The 27,205-nt window shown below is 35.0% G+C and overlaps 1 protein-coding gene across 3 annotated transcripts in view; it reads left to right on the top strand.

Moving 5' to 3' along the window:
- The window catches only part of LOC306842848 (A-kinase anchor protein 13-like), a 68,108-nt gene extending 42,509 nt beyond the window's left edge, over positions 1 to 25,599 (top strand). The window contains exons 13-39 of one of the 3 annotated variants that reach the window (XM_079373988.1): positions 209 to 268; positions 2,265 to 2,451; positions 2,635 to 2,737; positions 2,998 to 3,120; positions 4,421 to 4,463; positions 4,560 to 4,668; positions 6,267 to 6,429; positions 7,619 to 7,686; positions 7,796 to 7,847; positions 7,935 to 8,079; positions 8,854 to 8,957; positions 9,227 to 9,373; positions 11,087 to 11,334; positions 11,777 to 11,902; positions 11,990 to 12,107; positions 13,388 to 13,639; positions 15,608 to 15,684; positions 16,417 to 16,598; positions 17,280 to 17,362; positions 17,887 to 18,063; positions 18,249 to 18,401; positions 18,575 to 18,636; positions 20,236 to 20,280; positions 20,587 to 20,637; positions 21,122 to 21,559; positions 22,936 to 23,230; positions 23,544 to 25,599. In XM_079373988.1, coding sequence (XP_079230114.1) covers positions 209 to 268; positions 2,265 to 2,451; positions 2,635 to 2,737; positions 2,998 to 3,120; positions 4,421 to 4,463; positions 4,560 to 4,668; positions 6,267 to 6,429; positions 7,619 to 7,686; positions 7,796 to 7,847; positions 7,935 to 8,079; positions 8,854 to 8,957; positions 9,227 to 9,373; positions 11,087 to 11,334; positions 11,777 to 11,902; positions 11,990 to 12,107; positions 13,388 to 13,639; positions 15,608 to 15,684; positions 16,417 to 16,598; positions 17,280 to 17,362; positions 17,887 to 18,063; positions 18,249 to 18,401; positions 18,575 to 18,636; positions 20,236 to 20,280; positions 20,587 to 20,637; positions 21,122 to 21,559; positions 22,936 to 23,230; positions 23,544 to 23,602 — 3,670 coding nt within the window. In that variant the 3' untranslated portion in view covers positions 23,603 to 25,599. The remainder of the gene's footprint in view (positions 1 to 208; positions 269 to 2,264; positions 2,452 to 2,634; positions 2,738 to 2,997; positions 3,121 to 4,420; positions 4,464 to 4,559; positions 4,669 to 6,266; positions 6,430 to 7,618; positions 7,687 to 7,795; positions 7,848 to 7,934; positions 8,080 to 8,853; positions 8,958 to 9,226; positions 9,374 to 11,086; positions 11,335 to 11,776; positions 11,903 to 11,989; positions 12,108 to 13,387; positions 13,640 to 15,607; positions 15,685 to 16,416; positions 16,599 to 17,279; positions 17,363 to 17,886; positions 18,064 to 18,248; positions 18,402 to 18,574; positions 18,637 to 20,235; positions 20,281 to 20,586; positions 20,638 to 21,121; positions 21,560 to 22,935; positions 23,231 to 23,543) is intronic. The other 2 variants (XM_079373989.1, XM_079373990.1) reach the window with 2 other exon arrangements.
- The last annotated feature ends 1,606 nt before the right edge of the window (positions 25,600 to 27,205 follow it).

The raw sequence follows: 27,205 nt of genomic DNA on the forward strand, positions 1-27,205 counted from the left end.
AAAATATTATTATATTTTAATATTATTTTACTTTTCTAATCCAATAAAAGGATTTTTACTTCTGGAACCCTACTTTTGCACTCTATATGAGCGTAATAATCTATCCAGTATCTTTCAACAAAATGTTTACTGAATAAATGCTCATTTTTCCACTCTACCACCCCTCTAACTGATCTGTGCCCACTGGCTCCCCCTTTATTTTGGTCAGTCTGAGCTGGTGCCCCAGTGAACCCTGTCGAGAACTGGAAGAAATTAGAGAGCTCATCAGGTACTGCGTTGTGTGCAAGCTTCCTGTAAATCCAACCGACGAGCCAACCCCTCTGACTAGCACAAAGAGCTTTTGCATCATCATTTGCATTACCTGTTTGCAGAGCAAAGTGAAGCGTTTGTTTAGGACTTATTCTGTGCTGCTTCAGTCAGCCTCGATAAAGCTTGAGAGAAATTATGGCTTTCAAAAGTTAGATGTGTTGCTGCCGAGATACTTAGAGGAGCTGCTTTTTGCGGTGTAGTTTTTGTTATAGCTTTTTTTTTTTTTTTTTTTTTGGTACATGATGACTAATATTGTTGTTCTCGTAACTGGTCCGAATGTCAGGTAAGATGTTTGTAACCTGCTTCAGATTGTTGCACTGAAATGTAAAATAATATTTAATATGACTGAATTGACATGGCTACAAAAGTCATTTTTAAATGTCAGATCAGTAAGAAATAATCAACATTTTCACTTATGTACAGTCAGTGTAGTGTTTTTTTAACTATTAAATTTGAGGTTTAAAATAATTGTGACCTCGATGTAATTCAGATTTCCATGTATGGAAAAATTCTAGCCACAATATATTCTTAGTGAGGTTTTGTTTTTTATTTCTCCTAGTTATTTTTTTTTGGTTTAAATGTGTAATACATGCTCACGTATATATTAGCATCCCAATACACTGCTCAGTTGCCTTGGTTTGCTGTTGTGCTCGTCATTGTGCTGCTTTGAGCTTGTTTTGTATATGGCATTGCTTCTACGATAAGGTCTTGGTGTCTCGTACTAACAGCAGCCATTCTGTTGGTGAAATTCACTATTTTCAAATGCTAGACTTTAAAGAAATAGTCTAAATCTGTTAACTTTGCATAGTCTCAAACCACCCAACTACATTTTGATACTGCACTTTTAGTAATTTTTGAAGTTCTTTAATTTTACTTTAGTATTTAAGTAGCTGCACATCATAATTATCTTCTAAAAGTTATTATATTGTATAATAAACAAGTTGTAATGCATTTTTAGTGTGGATACATCTGTGTTGGGTGTAGTGCAATATGAACATCTGCTTTGCATATTTTGCATCTGGTTGGTCAGTAGTACACCACACACAGACACATGCGTATGCCTTTTTGGGTGAAAAAGAAACCATGTGAACACAATATTTATTTTGAAGTGATTTAAAAAATAGTGAGGGACAGATACAGAGTCAATGCTGAAGGTTGTGAACGTCTGAGGTTTTCCAGATAGTTTTGGAAATAATAGAAAACAGTATGTACTGCACAGCTGTGCTTTTATTTGTGTCACTTTAAACAAGGTGGCTCTTAAAGTTTTTTCTTTCTTTCTTTCTTTCTTTCTTTCTTTCTTTCTTTCTTTCTTTCTTTCTTTCTTTCTTTCTTTCTTTCTTTCTTTCTTTCTTTCTTTCTTTCTTTCTTTCTTTCTTTCTTTCTGTTTGTTTTTATACAGTATTTAAAAAAAATCATGATTTAGTTGTTTCTCTTAAATATTTATTATTTGTAATAATTAATAGTGCTGCCAAAAGATTAATTGCGATCCAAAATAAAAGTTTTTGTTTACATAATATATGTGTGTACTGTGTATATTTATTATGTATATATAAATACAAACACATGCATGTATATATTTAATAAAAATGTGTTGTTTATATATTAAATATATTTATATATAATGTAAAATATAAGAATATAAATGTATATACATGTAAACATTTTCAAAATATATACTGTATGTGTTTGTATTTATATATACATAATAAATATAGACAGTACACACACATATATTATGTAAACAAAAACTTTTATTTTGGATGCGATTTAATCATTTGACAGCACTAACAATTAATTACTTTTATTTTTATTTATTTAGTAATTTATTTAATTTATTTAATCATTTTATTATTTATATTATTTTTTATATTTATTTATTTTCTTTTTAAAAATGTTATTTAATTTTTTCTCCTTTCTTAGTATAACTGAGCTCTTTTTGATGTGTTCTGTTGTAGTTATAGTTTGGAGGGTCTAGCAGCAGGGATTGAGGATGGCAAACGCTGGATACCGCAGTCCGGAGGTCCATCCAAGGATCAGCGAGGGGTTCAAAGACAGGAGAGTGAGGAGAGGGGCTCACTGATGTCTCTCACAGAAGAAGGTCCCGAGTCTGATTTGGGAGAATGCAGCAGTCCAGGTGGACAGGTAAGACAAGAGTCTTCAAATTGTGACATTTGGGTTAAAATACAGAAACCATTTGAAATGGTCCTTGAAGCCAACAACCTGAACAAAAAAACTATTAATAATTCTTAGCACTCTGTTTTCCTGAAAGCACTTTAGGTGTAAAAAGTAATCTTAAGCACTGAGCATCTGAGTTTGTGATTTCAGAAATCGAGGAATTACCATCAGTTCAGACACAGCGGTCCATCTGTGCCTCTCCCCCTCACAAAATCAGTCTCTATGCTTTCCATCAGCCAACGGGACATAGATGGTAAGTGAATCTGCTTTATTTCCACTATAGAGTGATTATATAACAGATTTTGTTATTATATAACAGATGTTTTTCTCTCGGGATACCAGATTTTTTTTTTATTAATTCCTTGTTTCAGAGGTTGTACGAGTACAGGTGGTACCAGCAAAACATAATTTGTTTTCTTCATCTGGTTGTCCTCCACCCATTTCTCAGGCCCTAAATCATCTGGTTTAATAAGTACTTGCTCTGATTTTTCCATCTCCAATGCGGCCACCCAGCGATAGGAAGGATTCGGCGAAAGAGGCAGATCTCTTTTACCTTCAACCTCTCGCCGCTCCTCCCCAAATCTAAAACTGTCTTTACTGTCAGCTCTTCATCTAGTGATGAGGAGGATATCATAAGTAAGTTGCAGTAGGATCTTCAGGATAATAGCATCCTCAGCATAGTAACCTGCAGCGTCTCGTCCCTAGATGACATCCTGTGATTCACAGTAGAAGTAGAGATAGATGAAATATGCTAGTCACCTTTGAGACCTGTCCCTCATAAAAAACACTACATTTTCTGGATCAGTTTTCAACTGTTTTTGGGTTACTAAACCACATGTTAAGAGATTCAACATAGCTTTCAAAATGTCTTATTGAAACTAAGCTATATAAATGATATAGCAGAAGATGTCCAAGAACTACTTTTAGCTGGGCGATACATAGAATATTAGCCATATTATCACGATATCTTTGCTGACTATATAAAATTAGGAAAAATTGTGTAACATTCTGCTTTTTAACAGTAGCTGTTCTATCCAGATCATGTCTCTTCATGGGGGGCAAAAAATTTATTATTATTTTTTTTTTTTCGAGAGGCAAAGTAAAAATATTAGTGCTGTCAAACAAGTAACTGCGATTAATCGCATCCGAAATAAGTTTTCATTTACATAATATATGTATGTGTACTATGTATATTTATCATGTGTATGTCATGTGTATATATAAATACACACACATACAGTATATATTTGGAAAATGTTTACATGTATATACATTTATATATTTATATTCTTATATTTTATATTATATATAAATATATTTAATATATAGACATAACATTTTTCTTAAATATATACATGCATATGGTTATATTTATATATGTACATAATAAATATACACAGTATGCACACATATATTATGTAAACAAAAACTTTTATTTTGGATGCGATTAATCGTTTGACAGCTCTAAAAAATTCAATATATGCAGTATAAATATTGTCCAAATATTTAGAGATAGATTTTTAGCTATATCACCCAACTGTAATGGCACTTGTTTTTGGAGTTTGAGAGCTACTTTTTATTTTATTTTATTTATTTTTTTATTTACTTATTGACATATTTACTTATTTATTAATTATATTTTGGTGAATTTAATATAGCATTTTTTTCTATACATGCAACTAAATATGATTTCATTATATAAATTTAATATGATATAGTTTCAAAATCTCTATAATGATTAAAATGGTCTTGCACATACTGTAGAATGTTCATGGCACCACGAGTCATTTTAATCTGGTCGAATTGCTTGACCAAGCACTAACTCTTTTTGCAAAAAGCCGGTTTTGCATGTGTACGTAAATCAGGCTCTACCATGGGGCGATGGAGGCTGTTTGTTGTTGGTGATGCTAATTTGACTCCATCATTCTGCTTGTAGGCATGACGTCATTCACCAGTACCACCAGCTCAATGGGATACAGGTTAGATGCCCATAAATATTTTGGCTTATTTCATATTGACATTTCTGGAAACATTGGAAGCACAGTAATGCATTCCTTTATATCTTGTTTTTTTAGCATCACAGAGGAGGAACCTGGACCTTTACGAGGAGATTTTGAAAAAAGCAGCACCAAAGTGAGCCGGACGTTCAGCTATTTGAAGAACAAAATGTACAAGAAAGCCAGAGTAAGTCGACTTTTGTGGTCAACTTTTTTCAAGTCATTTCCTCTCTGCCAAGAATGTATATTAGATCATCTGTTTTATTCATACTGGTGACTGGGTGCGAATTATCTCCTGGTCATTCAACTGAAAGACAGCAATTTACTAAAATGAATGAAGAAGTATATTGTGTCAGATTCTTTCTGAGCACTAGAGGAAATAAGACAGGAAGAGGAGGCACGATAATGTTTCATCCTTTACTGTTAGCTCAGCATTTTCCCCGTTTAAAGGGCCAGTACTTTATTTACAACCTGCAGAGACATAACATGCAGTGGTGCACGAAGGTAATCATTTTTTAAAAATAATATTTTGTCATTTTAGGCCAATTCATAAATTTAATGAAACATTAAAATGAATCCCTCTGTGTCATACAGGAACTTTGGAGTTACATCCACTTTAAACAGTCAATTTATACCCTGAAAGGCTTGCAGCTGTTCTTATTGGCTAGAAATGTTTTCATAAGGGTGTACAGATTTCCAAAATGTATAGATTTCATCAGCACTTTGCCGTTCTGAGACCAGCAACGGCAGTGCAATATAAAAAAGGAAGTAAGAGTCACAGCACCTCCCAGCTCGAATTGGATCACTTCCTCCTAAATCTGAGGTGATGCTGAACTTCTTGTCTCGGTCGAGAGTCTTGCAAAGGCTCTGCCTCCTACAGTAATGTTATATAGAAGGTTTTGCGAGGTGCAGGGCCGCTATCAGAGGATAAGAAGCTTGAAGGGAGAAGAGGTAGGCCGAATCTCAGACACTGCCTCGCTTGAGGAGAGCGATGATTTGCCCTGTTGACTTTTGTTGTGGTTTGTCTTGTTTTTTTTTTTTTTTTTTTTTTTTCTCACCTCTAGATGTTTACATTTTCGGAAATGGTTAACTCCTTAGTAACACTGGAATCTAATGACTTGCTCATTGTTTATTTGTCATAGTGATTGTCTTTTTAGTGCATTTCATCCACAACTGACACATTATTGCTGGTAGTGTTTTTGATTTATGGTGCAAAATAGAAATTAAGATTTCATGTTTAAAATAAGCCAGATGATATTTGTTACTTTGACTTTTTATTACCAAAAATAGTCATTTCTATACACTTGCTTAACTTGAGGCCTGTTATTACAAGTAGGAAGCTGAACTTTGTTATAGGAGAACTTGACAACAATCGAGAGGATGTTTGTACACGACTGTCTGAATCACAATGAACATGCACTCAGTTTGAAATGACATTGCACCTTTTTTCATTTTTTATGATATTGCACAAACAAGCAGGTTGTTGTCACTTGTGCCCACTAAGGTCGTTTTTTGCATTGCATACTTATTAGCTCCAATCTGGGGTGCTCAAGTCCTGTCAATTTTAGTAATAGCAAACAAGCATCTTGTTTTAGAACATGAAGACAGGGTGGTAGCAGTAAATGACTTTGCAGAAATGCCATTAAAGAAAACGATGAGCAATTGAAGTTAATGGGTTTAAACTGAAGTAACTATGACAGGCCATTACGGTACTCGGCATATTCGAGCACTAAATGTTAACTGCTGTCGTCTGTTGTAATATATCTTATTCCTTTTCTGGCGCAGGAAAAAGAAAAGGAAAAGAATCGGGAGAAAGACCGAGAGGCTAAAGAGAGAGAGAAGAAATCAGTGAATGGACACGTGTTCAGCACGTCAAGCTTGCTGCATGCAGCTTTGTGCCAGCAATGCAACAAAACCCTCAACACTAAAGATACCGTCAACTGCACAAGTAAGAAGCGTTTCAACATTGAGGCTTTCAGTACTTGCACAGCTGATATTATCTCCATTTGAGTTATTTATTCCCTAATACTAAATTTCAGTGGGGATCTCCTTTCATCACATTTATTTACTAGGAAAAATAGCAGAATCAGGATGCTGGATGCATATAATAGAAACGATTTTTTGCTATTTTTCATAGTCAAGGGTGATTTAAAGATGTCTGAACTATTGTGTCATGTATTTCAAAAGACTCGTTGCTTAAAAATAGGAAGCAGTTCTGGTAACATCATTCACTTCCTCATGGAGCTGCTGTCTTTGTTGTATTGTTTCTATCCTTTTCCCCCCTCTTTGTTTTTTATATTTTAATCGCATATTCATATTTGTGTATAAAATGTAAGTTCTCATTGAATTTATTTTAGCATCTGTCCATAGCCTTATAGCCCAACTTGTTTATTTTAAGGTTCAATTCTCACTATTAACAAACCATTAATTATGACTTTGCCTCAATAAACTACTAATTTGCTGCTTATTAATAGTTAGGAAGGTAGTTGTTAAGTGTCGATTAATAGGCATGCTAATAAGCAACTAGTTAATATTGAGAATTGGTTCCTTTACTAAGGTGTCACCAAAAACAATAATACAAAATAAGAAAGTAATATACAGTAAATGCAATTTTTGAAATATTTTTTTTTTTTATAGTGAGTATAAATAATAAACAAGGAGAAAATACTGTATAGTGATTCAGATCATATATAATTAGTTCTCTTTTGGGTTTGAAAGTGTTTATGAATACAATATTTTCTCCAGGAAGCATCTTATGACATGATCAGTGTGGTCAGAGTCTTGATCTTTAAGACAGATGTGAATTTCTAGAGCTTGTTGGCATGTTCGTGGCATTTAAATTGTGTGCTTGGAGTTTCCTGACTGGAAGGAATTCCTAAGCCTGAGCCCTACTGTCTTTACCACTTTGACCAAGAGCCAGAATAGCAAGGACAATTACTTGTGTTAAAACTATATTAAAACCTCGTGTTTGGTCATAGAGGTGAAATCTCTGCAAAGAGAAAAAGCTGTGTTTATGCTTGGGTGGCAAACTGAAATATAATACTGTATGCTTACAGCATCTGGAATGTAGCATCTTTATTAAAGTGAGTTGCAAATGAGTACTTTCCTAATGTTTTCTATTGATGTGTCTTTTGCAGATTGCAATATGAGAGTTCACAAGAGTTGTAGAGAAAGCGTCTCATTTTGTCCCAAAAGCAGAATGAAGGTTTGAGTTGTTTTATTCTAAAATGTACCATATCCTTTGTTACACATCAAGAAAAGTGTTTGCATTGTGTTGTTTCAAATCTCTTCCTTTTTTCTGTTTCATAAACAAGTTTGCTATACCAGAGTCCACCACTATGCCTGTCGTCACTCTACGAACAAAATGTGGGTTTGTTGGTTTTCTTTCTTTCTTTTTATACTCTTATTTTTTATGTCAGCTGATCCTAATGTTGCATGTGATTTTGTGTGCAGCGTCCACACTGCGGGAAAGGCCTTGGTCTGCTATCTTTTCTCCTGAGGAGCATTCTGTGATTGTCCCGTCCAGACGACCCACCAGTATTATGCCCTTCCACAGCAGCAACCTCTCGAAAAGCATGTCCATCAACAATATAGCAATGTTAGTGCATAAACACATACACCAACAAGTATTGTCAGGTTTAATATTTATATATATTTTAATATTTGTATTTAATTTATATTTAATCTTTACCTATATATCAAATTGGAGCTTTTTTAATGTATACAATTAGATATATTATAGAGAGCCAAAAAAATGCAACAAAATCCCAAGCTAAAATGAAAATATACATCTAAAATAGATGCAAATTCACAATATGAATAAATACTATAATTGTATATAATAATGCTACAATTCACTGCACAGTATAAACTGTTTACTCCTGACTATTTAAAAAAGATGTATGTGAAACTATACAGTATGCAATGATGAATTAACAATAACATGCTACATTACCTCATTGTGTTGCTTGTTTACAGTCAACATGTGTCCTTTATCATCTTGCCAATATTTATAAGAAATTGTGTTTTTGAATCTAATTTTGTTGAAACTTCCTAACTTTTGGAAGTTCAATCAAGTAAGCCACTAAGTAGATAGTTGTAGACATTATCTACAACAGTATCTAGCACAGTGTCCTTAATATCATTCACATTTGGTCAAATCTAATGTTATATTGGTGTTAAGTGCATATAGACAATGTTCATACTTTGCACAGCATGCATACTGCATTCTTAGTAGGAGTAGTGTGGTATTATGCCATTCCCAACATACAAATGAATTGCTGACTCTACAGTCTGTGACAATGAATCTGTTTGTAGAATACTTGACCTTACCGGCCTGTTATAACCACAGCACCTCAACCTCTTTCTGCAGGTTTGACGATACGCCTCTGAGAAGCAGGCGATATCTGTCTCAATCCACTGACTCCCTCCACAAACCCAACAAGGTTACGGCATCCAATGAGTCTCTAGATGAAGGTAAGCACCCATATTTCTCTCACAAGCTTCAAAGAGCTTCCAAACAGATCTTTTAGAGGAAAATGAACAAGTAATTGTTTAGTGCATGTATGTGGTGCTCATCTGGGAAACCTGGTTGTGAATCTGGCCTGTATTTTGTCCTTTTCTTCTTGTTTCCTGTCATTCTTTACTTTCATCAGTGAAAAGGCTTTTGAAAGTTTAAAGTTGTGTAAATTTTCCCATAAGTTCTTCCAGTAATGCATGAGTAAACATTTTCTTTGTTGCTAAAGGAACTGAGATGGTTGACATCCGGCTGATGGGAGACTTTGAAACAGATGTTAAGGAACTAGAGGCTGACTCCTGGAGCCTTACTGTAGATAAGAAATATCTGAAGCAACTCAAGAAAGACGTCATTAAGAGACAAGATGTCATCTATGGTAGGACTATGGTAGAATTGAATGCATTTCCAGTTGTTTGTTCAAAAGCATTTGCTGTTCTGTGTGTATATATATGTATATGTGTGTGTATGTATATATATATATATATATATATATGTATATGTGTGTGTGTGTGTGTATATGTATACACAGAACAGTAAATGCGTGTGTGTGTATATATATATATATGTATGTATGTATGTATACACTCACACACACACATACATACATGCATACATACATACATGCATGCATACATACATATATACATACATACATACATACGCGCACACACACACACACATATAGTGCCCTCCAAAAGTATTGGAACAGTAAAGACAAAATTGCTCTGTTGGAGCACTTTGAGTTTCATCCCTCTATCTGATGTGAGCATAAGTATTGGAACAGTTGCCTCACGGGTCTTTCTAAGTGATCAGCTGTGTCCTGTTGCATTAATTCTTCAGATATTAAAAGCAGGGAATGTGTCGTATCAGTTATATCCATTACTTCTGCATTCTAAATCTTGCATTCGATGATGACACACACAAACCAGGATGAAGATGAGGGAGCTGACTTTGAGAGAAAAGCAAGCAATTTGGATGCTAAAAGAAAAGAGGAAGTCAATTAGAGCTATAGCAAAAACAAGAGTTTGGAAACCACCAGTGACACCAGCAACCAACAACGACCTGATCGGCTGAGAAAACAACAGTAGTTGATGACAGACAAATCATAAAAACTGTGAAAATGAACCCTAAAAGAAATGTCTGTAAAATCACCAACAACTTCCAGAAAGCTGGGGGGATGCTCTGACAATCTACGGTCCTCAGGAGACTTTGACACAGAATTACAGATGCTACACAGCAAGATGCAAACCTCTGACCAGCACCAAAAATAGAAAGCCAAGATTAGAGTTTGCAAAAAAGCACAAAGATTAGCAAGAAGAGTTTTGGAACTGTGTTTATGGACCGATGAGACAAAGATGAACCTTTATCTAAGTGATGGGAAAGCAAAAATGTGGAGAAAAAAAGGGAACTGCAAATAATCCCAAGCATACAGTCTCATCTGTAAATCATGGTGGAGGTGGTATCATGGCATGGGCATGCATGGCTGTCTCTGGAACAGGCCCTCTTAACTTTACTGATGACTTAATGTATGATGACAGTAGCAGAATGAATTTGGAAGGGTACAAAACCATCTTGCCTACAAATATTCGAGAAAATGCCACCAGAATAATTGGGAAGTGCTTCATATTGCATCAGGACAATGACCCAAAACACCCTGCCAGTTCAGTCAAGGAATTTATAAGGGCAAAGAAATGGAAAGTCTTAGATTGCCCAAGTCAATCTCCAGATTTAAATCCGATTGAACATGAATTTCTCCAGGTGAAGAGGAGAGTAAAGGCAGAAACTCCCCAAAACAAGCAACAATTGGAATTGGCTGCATTAAAGTCTGGGAAAAGTATTTCAAAGGATGAGACCAAGAGTCTGGTGATGTCTATGGGTCACAGACTCACTGCTGTGATTGTACGCAAGAGATCTGCAACTAAATAATAGCTTTTAATCTTTTATATCTGCCTTATGTTCAACTGTCCCAATACTTATGCTCACATCAATGAATGGGATGAACTCTAAAAGTGCTGTTCTTTTTATTTGGTAAAACATGTATGTGTTGAAAATGTCTGGATCTAAACATCCTCTTCCTTTATAAATCCAGAGCTGATCCAGACGGAGATGCATCACCTGCGGACGTTACGGATTATGTCTGATGTGTACAGTAAGGGCCTGCTGACAGATCTCCAGCTGGAGGGCCAGATGGTGGAGAAGATGTTTCCCATGCTGGAAGATCTCCTGGAGCTCCATTCGTTCTTCTTCAGCGCTCTGCTAGAGAGGAAGAAGGAAGGCAAGCTGGAAGGGACGGATGGATTCATCATCAACAGGATAGGAGATGTGCTGGTCAGCCAGGTGAGAATGTTTGATTTTATATTAACACGGTCCTGTGTTTGAATTTAAGGACTTTTTTGTTTATTTGTTTACTGTGTACTTGTTTGTACTATGTTGGGTTTTGACCGGTTTTGAAGCACCCTACTATACTACACTATACTGTATTATATCGTTCTTTGCTTTGCTGTGATAATTTGATATACTGTACTCTTCTGCATGACACTGTTATGTTATACTATGTTATACTAAATGGTTAAAAAAAGGCAATTTTATATTGAAGTTTACTTAAACATACTTTTTAACATTTAAGTTATTTGCTGTCTTAAAAGTAAAAGTTGTACAATGTTTACATCCTGCAGTCATATGTTCATTGCACTTCAGTTTACTTTACTTGAATTATACAGAAGATTCATTGTTCATATCCAAGCTCCAGTTTTGATTTATGCCACATGATGTGCTTCAGTTTTCAGACTCCAATGCAGAAAGCATGAAGAAAATCTATGGCAGATTTTGCAGTCGACACAGTGAAGCAGTGAATTTCTACAAGGAGCTGCACGCCAGAGACAAACACTTCCAGGCATTCATCAGGGTAAATGCCTCACTTCATTATGTTGGTCATTCTTCCCACTAAATGTACGAAGATACCTAATGATCCTCAATGTGTTCTTGTTTCCAGAAAAAAATGAGCAGCAGTGCTGTCCGGCGTCTGGGCATCCCAGAGTGCATATTGCTGGTGACTCAGCGGATAACAAAGTATCCGGTGCTTTTACAGAGAATCCTGCAGAACACCAAAGGTGAAATTTAGCTGTCAGGGGTCCTAGCGTCTTCTGCTGACCACAAAGCGATTTAGTCTTAAATCTTATTTTTAAAGAAATCAATCAGTCAATTCTTAGCAATTGTGTTTGGGCTAAATGGTTACTCTAGCAGAAAATTTATATTTTGCGGTAGCTCCAATTCACTTTGTGACCCATGTGACCCAGTCTCATTTCTTCTCTCGTTCCCAATAATATTTCAATAAATAGACAATTTTTTTTTTAGTAAGGATGCATTAAATTGTTCAAAATTGACTGTGAAGACATTTATGATGTTACAAAAGATTTCAGATTTTTTTTTTTTTTAAACTTTGAGCACTATATCAGCATATTAGAGTGATTTCTAAAGGATCATGTGACTCTGAAGAGTGGAGTAATAGCTGCTGTAAATTCAACTTTGGTCACAGGAATAAATTACATTTTAAAATAAATATTTACATTTTAATTTGCATTTTATTTTTTTACCATTTTATTTTTACTATTAAGTCATAAGATTAAAATACAAATTTCCATCAAAGGTACACACAAAACATTGCTCATGTCAACATAAATAGTTTTCCATTGTTATTTGTGCTTTTAAGTAAAAACTGAATATTTTAATGTTAAAAAACTATTTTTCGGAATTGTAAAAATCTTTCTCAATAGTGTCAATTTTTTAAAAGAAAATGCTTATTTTTTGCTGGTACTATTCTGTATGATAGATTGAGACATCACTGGCCACTTTCGTAGGCCATGAACTCCTCCGGGTTTGTTTGTTCTCAGTGCCATTTACAAACACACAGAGATGATGAGAATAAAACAAGACAAAAATGAGATGAACAGACACTACAAAATTGGACTTGAGCCAGAGACGCTGGCGAAAAGCAAAGTCAAGCCTCAGTTCCCCAAAGCGACTCGCCTGTCAGTGTTTAAATAGCACTCCCAATATTTCACTCTCAGTAAACGCGCTCATCTTAGATGGGCCCAGTGCCGCACACACATGAGACGCAGCATGTAAACATTCCACATTTACCACAAATCACTTCCAACTGTTGCACAGCCAGTCTGAAAGGCTTTTTGGTCACGTTCCCACCAAAGAGATTTTAAAGTGAATTAGAGCATCAAGTATAACAAATATCCTTTCAGGGGCAATTTGAGAAGGAGCTTATAGCTCTCAGGAGGATTTTATCCTGCCACTCTTAATACTATAATGAAACAAAATGGACTGGTTTATTGTTTATAGGAATTTATTACAATTCAATTTCATATGTGTGTTTGTGCAGAGAGCGAGAAGGATTTTGAGGACTTGACGCAGGCGCTACAGCTGGTGAAATATATAATTTCTTCAGTGGATAGTAAAGTGAATGAGCATGAGAAGAAGAAAAGGTTGAAAGAGATCTATGGCCGTACGGACAGCAAGTCCATCACGCGCATGAAGAACGGCCAGATGTTCGCCCGAGAGGATCTGCTGCGCAGCCGCAAGCTTCTCCATGATGGTCCTCTGCAGCTGAAGAACGCTGCCGGGCGACTGAAGGGTAAAACTTTCTGTTTCAAAAAATGAAACCTCTTCAGACTGCTATCTGCATATTCAGACTGTGTTAAAGGTGCCACAGAATGCATTGGTACAGTATTTTAAATTGTTCTCTGATATCTACATAGAAGGTATGTGGCTTAGGTAAGGGCAAAAATTCTCCAGAAACTGTTTTACTTGTCCATTTACAACCCTAGGATTTCTCCCTAGAATGAAATGGTCTGTTATTACCTTATTTGGAAGGGTCATGAATAATAATGTTGAGCTCTGCTCTGATTGGCTGTTTCACAGTGCGGCTCATTTCAGTTGCTCACAGGAAGGAGAAACAGGGAAGAAAATATTTCAATACTTTCTCTCGCAGTTATATCGTTGGGTAATTATAAACTACTGTAAATAAAATGCAGGCATCAGGGAGCTGCTATTGATATGCAGGGCACTTAAACTGCTTTCAAATGCACGATTGCTTTTTACTTTCACTTTCGAGATTCGTGATCACACATACTCTGTTTGTACTATGGAGCGGCAGTACTTACCACTTACATTTTACAAGATCAGATGCTTGTCAGTGGTACTCAGGAACTGTAAATCTTTCGCCATCATCCTCAGTCATCTCTCCTTACTCTGCTTTTGTGGTAAGTGAAATCTTATGTACTGCAGTGTAACAGGCTACTGCTAGCAAGGAGCTTAGCATGTCCCTTTAGTGGCTGGCGTTATTTTATTAGAATGCGTTATTTGCTTTCTGTGCCTTTCTGAATACAGACACCAACCCATACCTACACTTCACATCCCCTGCACAGCCTGGAACATAACATTTATTTCCATGATCTGCCATTTTTGCTATTATACTTGCTTGTTTCTTCACAATACCTTCAGAACTTCTGATGGTTCGGCTGTGCAGGTTCGGCTGGCCTAGAACATGGGCGGGTATATGCAAATGTTGGGGGCGTAACTATTAGTGAGTCTGTTATGTTCTGATTCGCCTATTTTTCAGTGGTCTTTTGCATTTACGAGATTTACATAAGGAGGAGGAAACAATGGTGTTTGAGGCTCGCTGTTTGTCACTTCCATGCACAGAACTGTTATTATTCAACTGTGCCAATGTAAATACAGTTTTCCATTCTATGGCACCTTTAAAGATCCTATGTGCTGAAATCTGATCATGTGCTTGATCAGCCTTCGATTGAGATTACTGAGAGTTGGTAATAATGTGTGATTGTAATGGCATTTTTCACTTTTTGAGGGAAAAGTTGAATAAACCATTCAAATAATGTTTATAAATAAAAATAAAATGTTATATATTTTTAAGAAAAAGCAATTAAAGAAACAAAATTGTTAATTTAGTTATTTATTTACCGGCTGTCTATTTACACTGTGCAAATAGCGACCTTGTCACAGAGGTTATTTACACTAACTCCACCCACCAATAAGTGATTGGGGTAGTCAGCACAACACTACAAAAGACAACTGTCAAACATCAGGTTCTCCTGTGTGATAGATGTTAAAGCATGTACCATAGTCGTTTTAATGCGATTGACCCAAGTTCGCCCACCATTTGCCAAACTTTTTTTTTTCTCCTTTTCAAATCTCATGTCACTGTGGAAAGGCATTTATTTTCTCAGCTAGTAGGTTTAAGTTAGGTGAAGTGAAGGCTTTATTGTCCCAATAAGGTAGCATCCATTTAATAATTTGAATTAAAATTATAATTTACATTATTATTGCATACTATTTTATAATGCACTACAATACTGAGGTGCAGATAACTGCCACTATTTGCAATAAGTAGTATAAATAGCAGAAAATTCTTTCTTATCAAAGGTACATACAAAATATTGCATATTTCCACATAAATAGTATTAATAAGATTATGGCTCTCTATTTTTTTTTTTAGCATTAATGGTTCTAAATATAAAAATGTAATATTTAGGAATTGAATGTTTACTGTAACAGAAGCATCATCTTTTTTTATCCTTAGATGTCCACGCGCTACTTCTTTCTGATGTCTTTGTGTTCCTCCAAGAAAAAGACCAGAAATATGTTTTTGCATCTCTGGTGAGTAATTGGATTTTGTGCTCTTTTCTTTACCAGATAGTAGGTTTAAAAATCAACTTGAAATCAGAACTGACATCATTAATACACAGAATGATTAATCAGTTTTGATATCAGACTGAAGTCATTTAGATACAACTTCTCATTTTAAAAATGCATTAGTATATGTTGAAATTTACATGAATGAAGGTTAACAAATGCTGTAGAAGTACTGTTTATTCTTAATTCATGTGAGCTAATGTAGTTCACTAATGTTAACAATTGAAATCATATTGAAAAATCTTAACCATATTTTTTCATAATGCACTTTTGTCATGTTTCTTCGTGGCTTTCTTTATTCATGTTTTTACAAAGCTTTTTCTTTGAAATCTGGGACATTTCTTGTTCTGTTCCATAATGAGCTGAGAACGAAATCATCCACTGTTACTTTGGATTAGTTTCATCATGAATTTCTAAATAGGCGTATGTTTTGCATTTGGAGAAACGCACGTTTAATTTGACCTAATGTCTGAGGAAATAGTGTGTTTATTGTAAAATGTGGCCATATGGTGGTATATTAAGTTTAATACTTTAGTTTAGAGATGACTGAATATACGGATACAGAGTTGATGTTCAGTTCAGTTCGCTGATGTTTTCTCTCCTCCTCTGTCTCCTATCTCTCTCTTTCTCTCTCTGCATATTCTTTCGGCTTCACTCCGCCCTCCTCATTCTGTGTCTCACTCTTCTCATCAACAGGACCAGCGAGCCACCGTTATCTCCCTGCAGAAGCTGATCGTGCGAGAGGTGGCCCACGAGGAGCGCGGCCTCTTCCTTATCACCGCTGGCACCGCAAACCCCGAGATGGTGGAGGTTCACGCCAGTTCCCGAGAGGAGCGCAACACCTGGATACAGCTCATTCAGGACGCCATGCACTCAATGTGAGTACCAGATATTTACATCCCTACCTCTACCTGGACATTCACTGCAAATTATTGAAGAAATGGCTAAATCTGAAAACAAGATATTCGAGAAGCAAAATTGCATGAGATAGTAAGGGACTTTATTTTTTTACTCTAATGCAAATTATTTTTTCTTGTGCCAAGCATAAATCTAATAGTTCATTAACTAACTCTTTTCTCACTTAAAGCTTGAACCTCATTAAGCTAAGAAAAATATTAAGATATATTCTGTGAAATAATAGTCATAATAGCTTATGTTTTCTTATTCAGTCATCTTGATCATCTTGATTTATTGATATTTAGATAATTTTACTGAAAGACAAAAATAATATTGATAAAAAAATAAATAAATAATAATAATAAATAAATAAAATAATTTTATTTATTTATATATTTAAAAAAAATATATATATATATTTTAAATATATAAATAAATAAACTTATATTAATATTATATTATAATATTATTTTTACATTTTAAAATATTCATCATTTTAAAATGATTTTTAAAAAGAACATATTAAAAATTATTTAAAAAAATACTAAATAAATATTTAATTATTAAATTAAAAGGTAGAACAATTGCAAGGGTGCTTTGATGGTATCATTCAGAAAATACCAGGAAATGTATAAAGTGAAATGTTTTGTGTGTGTTCACAGAGAAAAGGATGATGATGAGGGGATCCCGAGTGAAACTGAGGAAGACAGGAAACTACTTGAAACAAAAACGAAAGAAATGAGAGGTGAACAGCTTTCTTTCTGTTAGTATAGGTCTTTGCCCTTTTTTCATAGTTTGTATATGTATATATTTTTTCTCAAATTATTGCAATTATCCAAAATAATATACCATATATTTCTTATAGTATAAATAAATGAATGAATAAATAAACATATATTAAAAAAACAAGTTATCAAAATTGTTTTTGTTATATAACAAAAGTAGAAGAATTAAATAGTAACTCTGGAGTTTGAGACTGATTTTTGAGTCTATTTGACATTAAAATGAACTGATTCAGAAGAGTTATTTGCTTATGAATCACTTATGAAGTATTTTATATTGCATACAGTTAGCAAAGACAATGCATAATTTTTATCCGTTGTTTATCTTTCTCTTATTTTGTGGTTTACTTGTCACATTCAAGTGAGCCTTTGAGTTAATTAAACCTAAAAATGAAAAGGTTTTTAGTTTTATAAAAATGCAGATGTTTAAGATCCTAATTATGATAAAAAATCTGTAAATAATAACAAGACCTCCTGTGTGTCTTAGACATGCTCCAGAGGAAAGATGAACAGATCGCATCACTCCTGCTGGAGAAGATGAAGCTTTTCCGTGAAATGTGCGGTTCGTCCGACGACACTGCTTCGGCGGTCAAAATGCTCTTCAGGGCCAACAACGAGGACGTCCCCAAGGGGGAACCCATCATGATGGATGCTCTCAGAGAGGGTAAGAAATGCCACCAGCATCTTCAGCTGCTCCCCACCTGTTGTCTGGAAGCTGATGTGTTATTTATGAGCTATTTGTGTTTGGTGGCAGCTGTGCCATCATCTCATTTCCAGCTCTAATGTTCTTCCAGGACTAGTAACTCACTTAATGTAATGCGGTTAGTGATGTGTGTGTTTGTGTGACAGTGGAGATGTTGCAGGCGCTGGTGAACAGCAGTCTGGGAGGGGTGGTGGGACAGCAGGTGGCCTGTGCTCCTGGGAACATGGGACCAGTGTGTCTGCCACGCAGAGCTGAGACCTTCGGAGGGTTTGACAGCCACCAGATGAACATCTGCAAACGTGAGACATTTCATGTACTTCATGTGTCTATTCAGGCAGTATAGCTGATGGTTACAAACCAACTTTATGTACCTCTTTTACTAAGTTTTTTTCTTCAAAAAACATTGTAAATCTTCTGTATGTAAAGCACAGTTACTGATTCGATCCTGCTCACAGTCATTGTGTGTGTGTAGATGGTGACAAAGAGGAAGCTGAAGATCTTCGGAGGACAGAATCTGACAGTGTACTGAAAAAGGTAGGAATCCTATAAGAAAGTAGCTTTAGTCCAAGCTAACACAATATTACCAAGTCAATATTCAAATTTGTGTTGAATATTTAGTTATGAGTAGTTGTTTCAGTAAATATTAAAATATACAGAAGTCAGTCTTGAGTATATAATTGTAAATTGAAAATGTATAATTCTAGTATATTAATGTAATAAGTATGGATGTTATAGTATTAATAAATTAATATATATACACATGCATATATATATATATATATATATATATATATATATATATATATATATATATATATATATATATATATATATATATATATATATATATATATATATATATATATATATATATATACACACACACACACAATACTGTACACAAGTTAGGGGCCAAGATTTTTTTTTTTTTTTATTCAGCAAGCACGCATTAACTTCATAAAGAGTGACATTGAAGATATTGAAGAATACTTTTTTTAATGATGCTCTTTTGAAGTTTCTGTTCATCAAAGAATCCTTAAATAATAATTAAATAATTAACTAATATTATATACTGTTATATAAATATATATATTATATGGTTTTCAACATAAAAAAATGTTTCCTTAGTGCCAGATTGTCATATTAGAATGATTTTTGAAGGATTGTGTGACACTGAAAACTGGAGTAATGATCCTGAAAATTCAGCTTTGCATCGCAGGAATAAATTACATTGTACAATATATTTCAATAGAAAAGTTACTTTATAATAATATTTAATATTGCTGTTATTACTGTATTTTTGATCAAATAAATGCTTAAGCATAAAATACTTTGAAAATTAAATAAATAAATACCAAGCCCAACTTTTGAACTGTAATGTTATATATATTTATAAATTTGAATATCTCACTGAGGTCTCACTATGTAAGCTGTTGAGTCTGAACAGAGGCATTTTCTGGTTTAATGGATTCATATAAATCACATATATGAAGAACTAATTAAATATTAATCAGGCATATTAATTTTAATAATCTCCAACTTTAGAAGGATTGTTGCTTCTGTTTTTCAAGTTGATGCAACTGAAAGCTTGCTGGTTTTAAATTCATTGTTTTACACATTCTGCCACAATTTTGTTTATGTCCAGGTGAAATTGGCACTCTTAAAAATAGTGATTTATTTTTTTTAAATATTAATTTCTAAAGACTGCTGTGCTTCTGTTGAAAATAAGTCACACAACTATAAACGCTTGTTTTTTCAGTGTATGTCAGCATATATTTATTAAAATATGTCAAGCAATTCATCCCAATAAACAGGCCCAAACTGAGTCACACTGCCCTCCAGTGTCATGTAGCGTTTACCACACACACACACACACACACACACACACATGTGCTGTTATAATATCCTGTCAGGTTTTGTAACTAATGGGAGTCATTAGTGCAGCGAGGGCTCGGTGGAGGATGGAAATGAATAAGCGTCCATTAGGAGCGCCCAGCATCGGGTGACTCTGTAATGTGCGTAATGAGCAGCGGTGTGCTGGGCTCAGGCCTGCGCTCTGCCTGGTGCTGGGCTGATTAAACACTCTCAGCTGGGCTCAGTAAAGCTGCAGTCTCTTGTTTGTCTACTCCACAGGGAGGAAACGGCAGCCTGCTGCTCCTGCTGAAGGGAAACAGCGAGGTAAGACAGGAGAGCATGCTTCTTTTAGAGTTCAGGGTGTTATCCTTCAGCGCTCCTTAGGGCTGTGGATGACGCTTTTAGCTTGCGGAACTGGGAAAGAATTAAAGTGTACTTGGGTAACATGTTACTGATTTAAGACAACTGTTCTGTAAAACATTTTGAACAAGATTCCTTGAATAAGTGTTAGATATAATCAGTTGTATGTATTTTGTCGTGATCAGCATGTACATTTAAATTACTTTTTGCTTGCTTTTTTGAGATCGAGACAAATGACTGTCTTTCTTGATGGCTTGTGTTTCCTGACAGCAGATCCTGACTAGTGTCACTCACCTTCATGACCTCCTGAACTCACTTCAGGTGTGTATTTCACAGTCGATATTATACTGTATGTGCTGATCTTCCAAACAAGAAACTAAACATATGAATAATGCAGAATCAAATGACAATAATACAATATTAATGTGTGTGTGTGTGTACCTGGGATTTAACATGTTATGGGGACCCACAAGGATAGTAATACCAGTCAATTTTGACCTTGTGGGGACATTTTTTTAGGTCCCCATGAGGAAACAAGCTTATAAATGACGTTTTTTGAAAATCTAAAAATGCAGAAAGTTTCCTGTAAGGGGTAGGTTTAGGTGTAGGGCCATAGAAAATACCGTTTGTACAGTATAAAAATCATTACGTCTATGGAATGTCCCCATAAAACTTGTCTATTTGAATATAATAATTTTAAAGAATTTCAATTAGTTATTTTGTTGTTGTTTCCTGCCTCTCATACTATATATGTGTATATACAATGTCTTGTTCTAAATGTTTAATATATGTATTTTGTTTACAGGCCCTAGTGCTGCAGCAGGACACTTTTATAGAGGACCAGCGTCAGGCCCTGAGCGAGCGTGCCCCATCCCGCTCCTCCTCTCGTCCCCCCTCGCTGGTGGAGCAGGAGAAACAGCGCAGCTTGGAGCGGCACCGGCAGGAGGCCACCGCTCTGCAGCGCCAGCAGGCCGCCCACGCCGAAGAGAAGCGACGCAAGGAAAAGGAGTGGGATGTGAAGGAGCAGGAGCTGACGGACCGTGAGGTGCAGCTACATGTGAAGGAGGAGGAGATGCGCAGGAGGAACAAGGAGCTGGAGGAGGCGCAGCAGGAGCTGCAGGGAAGGAAAGAGAACTATCAGAGGGATCTAGAGAGACTGAGGGACGCTCAGAGGAGGCTGGAGAGGGAGAAGGAGCAGCTGCAGAGGGAGGTGGAGAGAGTGGAGCACCTCCGCGAGGTGGAGGTGGGTCTTCAACTGCACATTCAAGCAGGTTTTTTGCCTCCATATTATCTGTGTATTACTTATTACTGTAACTCATTCACATTATTAATTCACTCAGAGTAGAGAGCCCAAGGCCATTATCTTTCTTTATGCAGTATTTTATTGAGAATTCTTCTTTATTTGGCATTGAGAGCATTCAAACACATAAATAGTTTGAGACAGGCAAATTTCTCAAACGACTCAAATGACTGAATAAAATGGGATGAATTAAGCAATGTCTAGTTTTAAACTTGACTTAAAATGAACCATTGACAGATGTTTGACTTCTGAAATAGCATCTTGTTTACATTTTATTGTAAGATTAAAAACGTGCATGCTAGAAAATATCACAAATTAGGGATACAAAATACATTGGTACTGTATCAATTATTGGACGACAATAGAGATTTTTTTTTTTTTTTTTCTTTAAAAACACTGATAATAGCACTGGTAAACATTAGCAAATTTCTAAATTAATATAAATTTTTTATACCATGCATTTTGATGCTGACTAATAAATAATTCATATATAATCATATATATTATAAAGGGGAAAATATATTACAATTCAAAAGTATGAGATCTTAAGGATTTCTAATGTTTTTGAAAAGTTTCTTATGTTCCGCAAGGCTGCATTTATTTGATCAAAAATACAGTAAAAACTGAAAAATTGTGAAATATTATTACAATTTAAAATAACTTAAAATAATAAATTTTTTTAAATGTTATTTATTTTGTGATGTCTTCCTGCATTTTCAGCATTCAGTCTTATTACTCCAGTCTTCAGTGTCACATGATCCAGCAGAAAACATTCTGATATGCTGATTTGATGATCAAGAAACTTTTTTTTTTTTTTTTTTTTTTTTTTTTTTTGGAAACCGTGGTACTTTTTTTTAAATTATGCTTTGTTAAATAGAAAATAACAGCATTCATTTGAAATGGACATTCTTGAAAAATGTTTTGTAAAAAAACAAAATTGTAAAAATGTGAGAGAAAAATTAAAAACAAAAAAAAGTCACAGTAACACTTTTGATCAGTCTATTGCCTGATGATTAAAACAATTAATTTCTTTAAAAACATATTAAATATTATTTTAAGTTTTAGTTAAAATAGTAAAGAATTTTAATATTGGCCCTTTATATATTATCAACTATAACATGAATAATAATAATTATTATTATTGGCTTACTGTATCGATATGTGCCAGAATAAAAAAAAAATCCATAAATCTGCTTTTCAAATAATAGTTTTGAATGTTATTACATAATATATTATAATTAATGAAAATTGAAACTTGAAAAACACATTTGTTTTACACATTAACATGATTTAGTTTTTTCTTTTCATTTCTTCCACAGGATCGGCTTCAGCGCACGCCCTCCAGCACATCAGAAGACTCCCTAAAGCTCCAGAGCAGCAGCTCCATCGAGCGAGAGATCTGGGAGGGTGAGTTATCGTCCAGCCCCAGGAAGAACTCTCTGTCCAGGATGGACTCCAAACAGAAGGGCCGCAGCCTCTTCTCCCTGGGCGGCAAAACTCAGAGCTCAGAAGGACAAATCCAGATCCCCACACGACTGCTTCAGCTGGCTTCATCCAAAGAGAAGAAGGACAAAAGGAAGAAGAAGAGCAAGAACCAGCCTCCTCAGGATGCAGGTGAACACATTGAACTCACGCACACACACAAATTCAGTAGAGATAATGATAAAGAATTGATTAAATTAGCCTGCAAACCACAACTGCCGTATCCGTTCTGACTGGAATTGGTAACAAGTTCTCTGTCGCAGACCGTCACACATTTCCAGAAGGAAAGCATTTGCTTTTGAAGGTCTAATAGGATTTCTGGGCTGTGTGTTATATATCAATCTCAGGTGTTTATTACACTGAGAAAGATGACTGTATTTACTGTGGTTCAGTGCAGATTAATTTTCTCCTCAAATCTTGATATTTTTTTTTTTTTTGTCTCCAGCATCACATCTGCTGCCCCTGACAGAGCCTTCAATGGACGGAGAGATCTTCTTCTGCTGATTTACCCATCATCCCTTCTGTCCACATCATTACCTCTCATGGACTCTCTATCAAATCATGTAGGAAGTCACCCATAATGCCCTCTTCAAATTTTGTCAATCTTTCTACAATATAATAAATCTCTCCAAAACATGTCCAGGTTGGATTAAACCCCAAAATCAAAAGAAAAATGAAAATTATATTTTTGCCTAATCCAAATCAATACTATTTTAGAATTGTTTTTATTTTTTGTGACATTATTCTAATAACAATTTAGCCCCCAAATTCTCATTACCGTAATGAATAAATAGTAGTAATATATTATTTCAGTTGTAAAGTATTTATATAATACGGTAAATGTTTTATTACAGTAGTTGTTGCTGTAATAAAGTTTGCTCCATCATAGTAATGAGAACATCCACTGGGAATAATAATTAGTAATTATTATTCCAAAAAAAACCTCATGATGCATAATGTTTTTTTTTCCATTACCATTATGCATCATGATTTTTTATTTTTTTTTTCCAAACAACATATTGCTACACGATAAAATCTTATATTTGCACTTGCTTTCAAATGTTTATTAGACAAATCCCATCTTTGAATACTTCAAATGTACATTGTATATAAATATTAACTACTGCACTCATTTACAAATGACCTGTGCCACCAAAAACTTTCAAAATACAAAACTGGGGATTGTTGCTCCCCCTGTTGGCCAATGTTTTTTAGGCTGAAAAATCATTTTGGCTTATTGCGCACATGAAAGACAATTGAAAATTTAATCACGGATTTAATATTTAAACAGATTCAGGAAGAGAGGTGGTTTTCCATTACCCCCATGTTTTCTATTTTAGCTTCTCGAAGGAGTCCCGTCTTTGAAATGCCACCGAGCACTTTAACACCATTCAAACGTTACCCTTGCCCCGAAAATGACAATCAATTTTCCATTAGCATTCCAAAGATAAAGCCCTAAGGACAGTTGTATAACATACCATGGCTTATCATGCTAGTTTGAGATTCTCTAATCCTCCTGTGTTGAATTCTTCATGACTTTCGCAGGACAGATGAGCTGTAAATACTGTATGAACTGTAGACCCCTGAGGGATATTTAAAGCAACCTGCTGGGCAGGGAAATGAGATAAACATCCACGCAGGATAGTGTACCTCACCTATACATCCACCCTTATGGATCAAAAGCACCATATCATATGTGAATATCAGTAATAATACAATTAACACCCTGTTTTTGCAAAGTGTCCACCTATTTCATCAAGCAAGAATATTCACCTTGCAATCCTACAGGACTTTGTTCAGCTAGACGTTCTGTTGGCCTGATTTTGTTAGGAGTTATATGTTGTTCGATGAGAATTTTCATGTTCATTTTTTAAAAGCAGTGCATGCTCTTAAAGTCCCATTTGTGCAGGTTTGCGTTGCAGTTTTCACCTGCGCTGACTTGATTCCACCATGAGGGGGCAGCAGAGAAGCGTGTTATAATTGAAGGCTCCTCTGTGGATTTACATAACCTCTCAGTGATGATGTCAGAGGAGACACAGTGACTATTTCTTCACATGCACAAAGGGAATCATTGGTTCCTCATTTAAGGAAAACGGTGCCTACGGCCTTAGAGAACTGTCAGCGACACTCGTCCTCAGGAACAAACAGGGAAAACTCAATCCAGGCGGTATATTGTTCCCGTCTCTCATGCATAAATGTAAACTTAAGTTGCTTAGCCTTAAAGAAATGGAGTGCACTAAAATATAACCCAGCATTTTCTCAGGAGTTCGTTTTTTCATCTGTTTTGAAAGTAAGGTTTCTTTTGTACATTGAGGTACATAGGTTTTCTTGCTATGTAAATATTTTGTGTAACATGTTTAAATGTACAATTCTGAAAATGTTGTTTAATTTGTGATTAATTTTGTAAAATGTGTTTTGTGAGACGTACGGCTTTATTTATCAGTGATCCCCTTGTGCAAGAAGACAATATTTCCTCACATTAAAAGCTGTTGCAATTTTTTGGGGGCTTGTATTGTGTTTTTATTCTGCCCATTGAACTGCAGGTTATTGTATGTTTCATTCAAACTCACCAGACAAACAGATCAAGGTTACCTTTTCCTTTTAAAAAGATTAAAGCATTTATTTAAGATATTGCCACTTTTAAAAGGATCACGTATAAGCTGAACCTTTGATCTGTTGTCTTCATGCAGTTTGCAATATGACTCCACCACTAGCCTCTCATTGATGTATAGAGATTATTATATGAGGTTGGTCATTTCTGCTTTTCATGTCCATCTCATCATTATCACAAGTCTTAATATAGGCCTACTGAAAAAAAATAAATAAACCCAATTTCAAAGAATTTAAACCAGTTTCACAATTAAGAGGAAACTTGGAAGAATTAAAGTCTGAGCAGGTGTGGCAACTTCTAACTAATTTATTGAGAAAAATCTAGGTGTTTCTTAATGTTTACTGAGATAACATGTAAGGGAAACAAAATACAAAAACTGGGAAATACTGGGATTTATTTTGAATATAGTGGCCTAATATTTAAGCAATATTAAGGTTTTTTTTTTTTTTGGTTCATTTGTTCCAGAGTAATGTCATGTCTGATGTTAATGGTATAGACCAGTGGTTCTCAAACTTTTTACACCAAGTACCACCTCAGAAAATATTTAGCTTTCCAAGTACCACCATTATGACCAACATTAAAATGCAGTATATGCACAGTTAAAAACAACAAAAACAATCCGTTTTATTCCTAATAAGAATATTTATTATTGTCAGCCTCTTAAAACATTGTAAATGCACAGTTTGAACATTAACACTGCACTGTGCTTACTTCCAAGTAAATAAAAAACTTAAATTAAAATATATTGTACCTAAAAGTGAAATAAAAACTGCACAGTATAGGCTACTTAAATGTTAAAAAAACTGTACTTAAAGATTAAATGAAAATGTACCCTACTTAACATTTAAGTACAGAAATTTGCAGTTTTTATTTAACTTTTAAGTAGCTACAATGCATTTTCACTGAATCTTTAAGTACAGTACAGTTTTTTATTTAACTTTTAAATAAAAAAGTACTTGATTAAAAAAAAGTTAACACAGGCTGTATGTGTAGCTGCACGACAATCAGGCGCAAAAGCCAGCTGAAAACGCCCAGCTCTGAGCTCTTGAACGGCGAACGCGACTAGTATAAAAGCCTCAAAGGCGCGCGCGCAGTCAGCGGAGGCTCGAGAGGGCAGCGTTTTTTTGTTTTGTTTTTCTCAGTTGAGACACTGTGGTTGCTATGATATGTAGTATCAGCTGAAGTAATATGGCAGACGCATCGCGAATTAAATGTTTCTCCAAGCATTATTTTTCATAACATTATGGTACTCCGGCAGGTGTGACGGTTTTAGTCCCGCCCCTCCTCCACTTAAAACAATTTTAAAAAATGGTTAGCCTTGGGGAAAAAAAACAACAACAAAAAAACACTTTGTCGGACACGCGGCCTAATTTATATTTAATTTTCTTTTTATTTAATTCAGAGATTCCTCTACGCGTACCACACTTTGAGAACCGTATTATTATTTGTAAATATTGTGCATTAAATAAAATAAAATAATTGTTTTTCTACTTTTG

This window comes from Barbus barbus, assembly GCF_936440315.1.
Source record: "Barbus barbus genome assembly, chromosome: 2".
NCBI lineage: Eukaryota > Metazoa > Chordata > Actinopteri > Cypriniformes > Cyprinidae > Barbus > Barbus barbus.